The 9,977-nt window shown below is 34.7% G+C and overlaps 2 protein-coding genes across 5 annotated transcripts; one reads left to right on the top strand and one right to left on the bottom strand.

Annotated features, from left to right (window-relative positions):
* Positions 1-2,923: 2,923 nt before the first annotated feature.
* LOC107630867 (trihelix transcription factor ASR3-like) lies at positions 2,924-7,015 on the top strand. Of its 2 annotated transcripts, none has more exons than XM_016334139.3 (3): positions 2,924-3,919; positions 6,056-6,106; positions 6,489-7,015. In XM_016334139.3, exons 1-3 carry the CDS (start codon positions 2,950-2,952, stop codon positions 6,746-6,748), a joined length of 1,281 nt encoding a protein of 426 aa, XP_016189625.1. In that variant the 5' UTR covers positions 2,924-2,949; the 3' UTR covers positions 6,749-7,015. The 2 variants fall into 2 exon arrangements, with proteins under 2 accessions (XP_016189625.1, XP_016189623.1); XM_016334137.3 differs by having other exon boundaries at positions 6,053-6,106.
* On the bottom strand, positions 4,342-9,336 carry CHLM (magnesium-protoporphyrin IX methyltransferase). 3 transcript variants are annotated; one of them, XM_088509333.1, is made up of 3 exons: positions 8,617-9,315; positions 7,974-8,394; positions 4,342-4,638 (listed from the first exon to the last, which is right to left on the bottom strand). In XM_088509333.1, the coding sequence occupies exons 1-2, from the start codon at positions 9,196-9,198 to the stop codon at positions 7,987-7,989; spliced, it is 990 nt and encodes a 329-aa protein (XP_088365459.1). In that variant the 5' UTR covers positions 9,199-9,315; the 3' UTR covers positions 4,342-4,638; positions 7,974-7,986. The 3 variants fall into 3 exon arrangements, with proteins under 3 accessions (XP_088365459.1, XP_088365460.1, XP_088365458.1); XM_088509334.1 differs by lacking the exon at positions 4,342-4,638 and adding an exon at positions 5,810-6,235; XM_088509332.1 differs by lacking the exon at positions 4,342-4,638 and adding an exon at positions 7,806-7,875 and having other exon boundaries at positions 8,617-9,336.
* Between the last annotated feature and the right edge of the window lie 641 nt (positions 9,337-9,977).

Here is a 9,977-nt window from a genome sequence, read left to right as displayed (position 1 = left end):
CAGCGTGTTGGAAACCTGTCTACATCAATTTTTTGATGGCGTTTTATTGACAGAAATTGTTTGAAGGACAATTCTAGGCCTCATAGTACAACTTTAAGGATGAATATGGAAATTATTAATATGAGGAACCACTATAAAATTCAAATATAACTTGAAGGACCACTTTAAAGTTTAACTCGATTGTATGTCGCTTTTGTTGTTTGTATAGAATAAAAGACCACATATGTATGAGAAATTGTATTTTTTTTTTTTCCATTGACCATTTGCAATGAAAAATAAACATTATTACTGATCGAGTCCATTACGAGGAAATCTTAATTATTGTTCCTAACAAATCATTTTTGGGAGATGATAATTCACTCCTAATTAATTGATGATAATGCCATTTTTCTAATTATATATTTTTTTTTTTAATTATTCATAAATTTTATGGATATATATGACAAAAAAAGAAAGAAAATATCAATATGACAAATAAGGAAGATTAAGAATAGCTTTAGAAGATAAACAAATATAATTAAAAAAGAATGACTTATTAATTTAAGAGTGACATTATTATTTTTTTTAGTATACTTTTGATTAAATTAATTATTTATTGAATAACAAAAAATCGATTTCCAATGATCGATTCTTTTTAAAATTTCAGCCTTTTTACTTGAGATATGTCTCTGATATGTCTTCAATTCTACCATAAGGACTTGCGAGCGTCATTTAACTGCTACTAAACTTTTATTTTTAAGATTTCTGCCATAATTTTTAAGTGTTTTTATGTTATGTTATCTTATCAATAAATGTTTTAAAATATTTTCCTGATAAGTTTTGAAAATCTGCGATTAATTCCTTTGTACTTTGCTTGAGAGTATGTTTGGATGAATATTCTTAAATTTCAGTGTATTTTAAATATAAAAGAATTCAAATACTGTAATCAAACTATTTTTAAGTTTAAAATTTTTTATATAGTTGAAAAAATTATATTAGTTGTATTATTAAAATGGGTTAACCACAAAAAATGTCCCCGAATTATTCAAACGCTAACAAAAATACACCAGAATTTTATTATCGACAAAAATGCCCTTAAATAATTTAAAAACGCAATAAAATGTCTAACAGTAAATATATATTTTCAAAAAATACCTTAGAGATTGAATTTTGATGTAATTTTTTTGTAAGCATTATTAAAAAACTGAGATATTATTATTCTTAAAATTTGGTAATTTTTTACTAAGTATATATTGTTTTGTGATTTTTTAAAAGTATTATGGGTTGTTAACAAAAAAAATTATATACTTAACGAAAAATCACCAAAATTTAAGGATAATAATATCTCATTTTTCTAATCATCGCAAAAAATTGTATCAAAATTCAATCTCTAATGTATTTTTTGAGAAATACATATTTAATGTTAGATAATCTTGCAAAAAAACAAACATTAAATATGTATTTCTCAAAAAATATATTAGAGATTGAATTTTGATGTGATTTTTTGTAAACATGATTAGAAAAATGAGATATTATTATTCTTAAAATTTGGTGATTTTTTGTTAAGTATATATTTTTTTTGTGATTTTTTAAAAGTATTATTGGTTGTTAACAAAAAAAATATAAAAAAAATATATACTTAACAAAAAATTACCAAATTTTAAGAATAATAATGTCTCATTTTTATAATCATGCTTGCAAAAAATTACATGAAAATTCAATCTCTAAGGCATTTTTGAAAATATATATTTACTGTTGGGTATTTTTGTTGTGTTTTAAAATTATTTGAAGGCATTTTTGTCGATAATAAAATTCGGAGGTATTTTTGTCAGCGTCTGAATAATTTGGGAGCGTTTATAGTGGTTAACCCTATTAAAATATTTTATTTAAAAAAGAAAGTTAATTACCTTTATTCATGAAATATATAGTTGATTTTATTATTTTGTTAATTTCAAGTGTTAATTAATGCATATAAATATAGTTTAAAGTGAGATAAAGAGAGGAGAAAATTGAAATTCTTTTTCTTTTGAGAAAAATAAAATTTCTCATTTTATATAGCTAAAATCTTTCATTAAAATCTCTTGAATTTTCAAATTTTTTTCTAAAATAGTATCCAAAACATTATTTTGTTTAAAAATTTTAAATAATCTCTAAAAATTATTTTTTCCTTCTTTAATTATCTCATCCAAACACACTATGAGGCATTACTTAAGATGACTTTTTTTTTTTCCAAAAGATACATTTATTTTAGTAGGAACTAAGAAGAAAATTAGGAGTACATATATATCGGCTCTTAAGAAATGCTAGAAAGTCATGTTTCAAATTTTTTTTATCAAATAATATTATGTATTTGTAAATCTTCAGAGAGTAATAAATTCCATTCAACCACAGTCTTTATTTCTTTTCCTTCTGTGGTGCATTCCAGTTATTTCTTTTAATTTGTTGAGTAACATTCCCATTCACAACTAGGACACTATTGACTTCCCCCAATTTGTTTTTTGACTGCTTTTGGTTCCTTATAAATAGATCCTTAGTTGGAAGAAGATCACGCTAATTATTAAGTGTCCAAATAAATGACTAGAGTCAACTATCCTTTTATTTGTTTTATAAAAAATGCAAAGTATATGTGTAAATATAAGTATAATTTAATTTATTTTTAATTTATATTTTAATATATATTTTATATTATTGACTAATTTTAGTATATCTTTTATATACTTGTTGCTATATATATATATATATATATATATATATATATATATATATATATATATACATAATTTCATGATCATTTAATGGAATGTAATTTCTTTTTTACCAACAGAAGAAGGAAAAAACACAAAAATGGGACACAAAAATTGTGATCCATTTTTGGAAAAAAATGTTGCCTACACGAAATAATATGAAATCCTCCTTGAGAAATTTTCATTTGCCTACTAAGCAAAAGAACATTTTCTAATTTCTATATGAATGGTTTGTATCTTATCTCAATCCACAAAAAACACTCGTGTGCGCGTGATCATAATAAACGCCATGGAATCAAATTCAGAGAAGAATATCAACATCAGCGTAGGTTCTTCCGGTGGTGGTAGTGAACATGTTCCACTAGTAACCGTCGCAAAACAACCAACGACAGCAACAGAAACCGTAGCCAAAGGCGAAACAAGAGCCAAAGCGACAAGACATCCAAGATGGACAAGACAAGAGTCCCTTGTTCTCATAGAGTCCAAGAAACTTGTCGAGAGTGGGGAACAGATTAACAGGTACCAATCGCCACCTGGGTTTGTTGTTCTTCAGACGGATCCAAAGTGGGATATGGTTTCATCGTTGTGCCAGCAACGAGGTGTTAAGAGAGGCGCTGTTCAGTGTCGAAAAAGATGGGGGAACCTTCTCACTGATTTCAGGAAGATCAAGAAGTGGGAAACAAATGTGAAGGATGAGAATGAATCGTTTTGGATGATGAGGAATGATAAGAGAAAGGAGAACAAGTTGCCGGGGTTCTTTGATTCTGTAGTCTACAATGTTCTTGATGGAGGGGTATGCACTGCAGCCGCGTATCCATTGACGCTTATTAAGGGCCCACCAAAACAAGAAAATATTAGTGGTGGTGGTGGTGATCGGGGGGAAGGAGAAGGTGTGGTGACGGCAAGCAAGAAGGATCATCATCGCAGTCGCAATCAACCTCATCGCCAGAATCATGACGAGGTTGATGAGGACGACGATATGGAGGATGATGAGACCATTGTGGACAGTGAGATGGGTTGGAGCACTGAAGAGGAGAACAACACTAATTCTACGACAGAGACAGGGAAGGTGAATAACAGTAGTCTAATGCTGTTGAAAACACCTACTGTTGCAGGTGCTAAGGAAACGGTGATGAATATGATGATGGTGATGGGGAGTACACAGAAGATACCGTTACCCAAATTGCCTACTTCAGGTATCCTCTCTGTTCCAATGGATTCTCTACCTCCATTTTAGTTACATCACTTGCATCATTACGACGTTACCTATATATGCATGTTGTACTGTCTCACTGTTTTTAGTGTTTTGTTTATCTTGTATTAGAACTTTAGGGCCTTCTGTCTTAGTATCTTTGATTTCCAAAAATTCTTATTTTTAACCATGCTGCTTATTATGTTATTTAAAACAAAAAAAATTTGTGCAAGAGAAAAGTTCAAATGTCAACCTAATGTTTTTAGCCAGCACTTCTAGCCATCAGTTAAATTCAAAAATTTAGTAATCTAACAACATACTTTTAGCCTATATTTTTAAACATTGTTGGCTAACTATTGACCAAAAATAATAAATTCTATTGACCCTCTACCATTATAATATACTTTTAGCCTACACTTGTAAGTATTGCTGGCTAACCCTCTAGCATTCTTCTTACCGCAAATTTGAAAGAATGTCTCATACATTATCAAACCCGTTAATACATTATATATTAGGAATATGTATTGTTTTAGTCCCTAACGTTGAGGGTCAGAATCGAAATCGTCCCCAACATAATTTTTTATTTAGAATCATCCTTAACGTTTTTTTTTCGTATTAAAATCGTCTTTTTAACTTTTTCCGGACAAAAATATCCGCCGCCACCTACACCTTTACCTCCACCTCCACCACCACCAGCCCCAGCACCAGCACCAGCACCAGCACCTCCAAGAATAACAATATCAATGAAATCAACACATATTTAACAAATCAAGGAATCGGAAATTCAACAAATCAACAAATTAACACAAATTCAACAACCAAATCAACACACAACAATAAAATCAGAAACAACAAATCAAAATTAGAATTAAAAGTAGAAGCAGAAGCAGTCACAGAAGCACAAGAAGCAGAAGCAGAAACTCAAGCAGAAGCTCAAGCAAAAGCAGAAAGCAGAGGCCAAAGCAAGGAGCAGAAGCCGAAGCAAGAAGAAGCAGATGCAGAAGCCGAAGTAGAACCACCGGTAGCTCATGGGCGACGAAGCGACGGCGGCTGCGCAGATCGACGGTGGTAGGAACCCAGCTCAGCCTCAGATCCCTCTCTCTCCTTCGTGCGCCGCCCTCCTCGCATCGGGCTCCCCTTCGCGGTGATTGCTCGCGACGCAGGAATCACAAAAGCAGAAGCTGAAGCTCAAGCAGAAGCTCAAGCAGAAGCAGAAAGCTCCCCTTCGCCGGCGCCGTCCCCCCTGCCCCCTTCCCCTTCCCCCTCTCCCTTTCCCCTTTTCCTTCCCCCACTCCCCCGCGCCCTTCCCCTTTTCCCTTCTCCCCTGCCCCCTCGCGTGTTTTCTTTTTTTTTTTTTAATTTTATAATTTTTTATTAATAGAGATAATTTAGTAATAAAATAAAAAATTTTATTAAAAAGGACGATTTTAATACGAAAAAAACGTTAAGGATGATTCTAAATAAAAAATTATGTTGGGGACAGTTTCGATTCTGACCCTCAACATTAGGAACCAAAACAATACTTATTCCTATATATTAATATTAATATTAAGAGTAAAGTGACGAATAAAGACTTGAAAAATTATACTTCGGATAAATTAATCCCTAAAAAAATACCAATAAAATTCTTTACAATAGCAGACATGGATAAATTATGTTTAAATTGAGACCTTTTATCCTGATCATAAGAACTAATTTGAAAATAATGTGTCCATATCTGATATCGAAAATGACTTCATTGGTACCTTTTATTTCTTTAAGGACTAATATGTCCAAGGTGTAAATCCTCAAAAATTTATTTATCACTTTACTCTAACATTAATGTAGCTGGAAATTTTAACTAAATGTATAAAGAGATGTCTAAAGCTTAAATATAAATAACATTTTTCATGTACATAAACTTATGCATTCAGTCACCAAAAAAAATAAACGTATGCATTTAACTTAAAAAATTATAATTTTCAATTCCAATAAAAAAAGGACATGATGGAGTATATATTATTATTTTTAAAAACATCAGTTGGCGGGATTATGTCTGCTTGATGGGCAATTGCCCTTATTCTAGTTGTTTTTGCCCAAAGCTTACGCAGATTACCTATCTCTTATTGACCAAAACTAATTTCTCCACACTCAATAGCAGAGAAACAACCAACACCAACATCTTGCAAAGGGAACTACGACCATCCACCAGGTAAAGTGATTGAACTTACTAGTGCCAATAGTTGTTATATCGACTAAATTCCCAAAGTGGTTCCTGTGATCCACACCATGCATCGATTTAGTTCTTGAGATCCCAATTGCACTGTTATCAACCCCTTTCCTGCAATGACTTAGCAAACAGAGTGAGGCAAAGCCCTCCAATGCCACGCCGGACATTTGTAGAATGACGTGTTTCCCTTTGGAAAGCAGATGCGATATCGTTTTGATATAATGAGAAAACCATTTTAGATGCTATAGTGCAATTGGAACCTCAGATACCAAATCGGTACATGATGTGAATCTCAGAAACCACTTGGGGATTTAGTCTGATATATTTGTCCATGGATCGACTCTCACCTACTTTGTTGGTTCAGGCTTTCAAAGAGAAGGTGTGTCACAGGAGGGGCACAAGAAGAGGAGATTATCACCAGGTAATAGTGAACACACCACAAATTTCAACAACAACATTGTCAGAGTACTAAGAAGGAACAATAACATGCTGAAAGCACATCTTGGGGCTCAGAATATGAATTACCAGTTGGCCAGAGAACATCAGAAGGAGCAAACAGATAGCTTGCTTGCAGCCCTTGGCAAGCTCACAGATGCTCTATCAAAAATTGCTGACAAGCTGTGACTATATTCAGATTTAAGAAGGAACATAACTCTTAGCATTTCCTTCTCATGATACCTTTTTTATTTTTGGGTGGAAACAACTTTTCTTATCATTTGTTAACATCTCTCTCTCTCCCTCTCCCCCCCCTCCCCCTCTCTAATTCCTGCAAGTATTTAGGAAGAATAGCTAATAAGTATTGAATATGTGCTAATAATCCTCTTACTCTGACCCAGTCAGCAACAGTTGCACAGAACCAGAAGGATCTAAGAAATTACCATTTTACATTAATCACTTTGTTGTTTATAACGTCCCTTAAGTTCCTTTACAGTCAAGCTATATCCAGCAACCTGTAAAACTTTTCTTTTCTATTTTTTTTCCCAACAGTTTTTGTCTATACTCATGTATTCATTACAATAAGCTCACGGTGTGTAAGAACCTGGCATCTAGATTAGGTAGAAAAATGAAACATAGTAGAAGGGCAAAGGAGATGCAGTGATATCAATGAGATATCATCCAATTTCCCAGTATTTGCTTGTATTATGCAGTAAAAGGACTGAGTGACAAAAGCATCAGGTATTTGCGAGACCTGATTCTCTCCTAGTGCCTAATCCTATTATTTCTCTCTATTTTTATGCCCTCTCACTACTTCCCACAGCCCTTTATAGTTCCCACCTCTCTCTCATAACAGAATGCTCCCTCTCTCTCTCACTCACTTTCCAGCTAGGCAAGTTAGTTACAAAACCCACCTTAGCCCGTATTCATTCAATTACAATTAGGTCCCTAATTTCTAATAAACTTGGTACGTAACACGGTGACACATAAATGAGTAGGGAACTAAGCTAAAACCTAAAAGTGAAGCTAAAGCAAGAGAAAACTTGAACAATAGAGGATACATGATGCACATACTGATTATAAAGGAAGCTAAGTCCTCAACAAAGGTTGGAGCAAGTTAACATTATTACACAAAGGAAGATCCAGTGGATCAACTCAGGCTTAGTTTCAAAATTGAAATTCAATTGATTATTTTTTTTTAAAATAAAAATAAAATAGAGAAACATTTCAGCATCATCTACACTACTGAGAAAAAAGAAAAAATATATTGTATAATCGAATTATATGCAGAGAGCTGTTCAAAGCATACAATGGCACTGAAAAAAGAAAAAAAAAAGTTAAAAAGAAAAAGGCCTTACAATTTACATAAGGAATTCCCTCTAAACAAAAATAGATTATGTCATCGAAAACTCACCTTCCAAGGATCACTACATAGGAACAGCCTCGACAAGCTTAGCAAAGTAAAACTGAGTGGTGATTAAGCCTCTCTTCCTTATCTTCCAGCCAACCTTTTGCAATGCCCTCTCTACATCTGCCTCCGAATGAAGATATGCCCTTGTTGCCTTTGAAGGTCCGGGGAACAACTCTCCAATCCTCTTTAGCAGATCATAATAGAATGTCTTTGGAGCAAAACTCAGAATCAACCGGTTGCTGGCCAATGATGCAAGGTGAGCAATCATGCCGTCTGCCTTATTTTGCGGATAGTGAATCAAAACATCCAGGCACACCACCGTGTCATACTTGCCATCTAAGCTTTCCAAATCTTTCACCACAAATTTCGGCATCGCAGCTGCAGGGGATACACTATCTTCACTTGATCCAAGTTGTTCTTTTGCCTGCAAATGGAAGTTATCTCTTACTTAATGCCGGTGTTGATAACTGATAATTGATGTCATATTCTATAAAAATCAGTTATGTCTGCATGTCGTAGTACCTGATTCGGTTAGCTAACTAACAGTGTAGATAAAATTAGTTAGTAATCTACTGCTAATGGTTTTGCTAAACTACATTATTATGATTAAATCCTATAGCAAGAAAAGGAGAAATGTGGTAGTGACCTGTTTCTCAGCTTCAGCAACCATAGCAGCGGAGATATCGCTGGCGGAAACAATGGCACCCTCCTTGGCCAGCGGAATCGCAAGGGAACCGGTGCCGCAACCGGCGTCACACACCGTCACACCTTCCAGCGACCCTTCGTCCTTCAACATCATAAGCGTGCTCTCCACCGTCTTCGAGTGCCCCAACCTTATGTCCAACTGAACCCGGTTCACGTCTTCCGTGTCACCGTAGATCTTCTTCCACCTCTGGAATCCCGTGTTGTTGAAGTATTCCCTCACAACCTCCTTGTCGCCCCCTCCAACCACCTCCGCCTGCTCCTTCCGCCGCCTCTCAGGGTCCGAAAGCGACAGCACAGCCGCCAGCGCAGCCACCGATCCCCCGCCGATCACGGCGATCGTCGTCCCGTCAATTGCACCGGTTACTTCGGCCGCGGTTGCAGTCGAGAGCGGGTCAATGGCAAATGCAGTTGTGAGTGGATGCTGTTTGGTCGTCGGTTTTTGATTGGCGGGAGGTGCTCTAGCAAAACAAAATCCTCTGTTTGGAGGAATTAGCGAAGACCAGAACGACGCTGAGAACGCCATATTCTCTTTTCTTTATAATTTTTTGGGTTTTAGATATTCTGGTTTCTATAACCGGCCGGTCAGTGTGAACTGTGAAGTGAAGGAAGTTGGTGGTTTGACTGGTTGTAGTGATATCCAGGATAAGATAGCGTTCGAGCGTCTGTGTCATTTTTTCGGATTCTCGTGGGTCCCACTTTTCAAAAACCCTTTGTTTTGAGCTGGTCTCTAGTCTCATTCTTTCAGAAAAGTTGTTGGTTTTTTTCAAAAACCTTTGTTGTTGGGTTGGCTTTTCTACTTTTGTGTTAGTTTTATATGGGCCTAACGCGGCCCAGAATAAAAAGAAATAGGGAATACACGTGAACGTGATTAACTGAATTAGATCTCTATGAATTCATTTGTCTTTTTAAACAAACTAGAGTGTATGAATTAGGGATGGTCGCGGTGCGGTTTGGTTCGATTTTTTAGAGAAAAGTCACCCGATCTAATTAATTAATTTAACTGCGGTTCAGTTTGGTTCGATTTTTTATTGAGACCATCCAAACCAAACCAAACCTATTGAAATCGGTTTGGTTTGATTTGGTTCGATTTGTTCGGTTTTCAATTAATTTCAGAAAAAAAAAAAGCTTAAAACTGCAAGAAATGTTAGAGCCAAGACTGAAGTATAAAAAAATAGTAAAATTGCTATGAAGGCTGCAACATTCACGACAAATTAGTGGAACTTATCTAGTAAAAATCAAGTTCAATTAATCATGAAAATGAGCGAGTTGAGGGATGAGAGTGTAGCAAAATAGCTAAAAATA

Source organism: Arachis ipaensis, chromosome B3 (assembly GCF_059453495.1).
Source record: "Arachis ipaensis isolate K30076 ecotype BB chromosome B3, ASM5945349v1, whole genome shotgun sequence".
Classification (NCBI taxonomy): Eukaryota; Viridiplantae; Streptophyta; class Magnoliopsida; order Fabales; family Fabaceae; genus Arachis; species Arachis ipaensis.
This window is presented reverse-complemented; position numbering and strand designations above follow the sequence as displayed.

Excerpts from the sequence above, each read along its gene's own strand:
- LOC107630867 (XM_016334137.3), top strand. The coding sequence starts at position 2,950 with ATGGTTTGTATCTTATCTCAATCCACAAAAAACACTCGTGTGCGCGTG. Across the intron at positions 3,920-6,052 it reads ACCCAAATTGCCTACTTCAG|CAGAGAAACAACCAACACCA; the intron begins GTATCCTCTCTG and ends CACACTCAATAG. Across the intron at positions 6,107-6,488 it reads GAACTACGACCATCCACCAG|GCTTTCAAAGAGAAGGTGTG; the intron begins GTAAAGTGATTG and ends TTGTTGGTTCAG.
- CHLM (XM_088509332.1), bottom strand. The coding sequence starts at position 9,198 with ATGGCGTTCTCAGCGTCGTTCTGGTCTTCGCTAATTCCTCCAAACAGA. Across the intron at positions 8,395-8,616 it reads TTGCTGAAGCTGAGAAACAG|GCAAAAGAACAACTTGGATC; the intron begins GTCACTACCACA and ends TTCCATTTGCAG.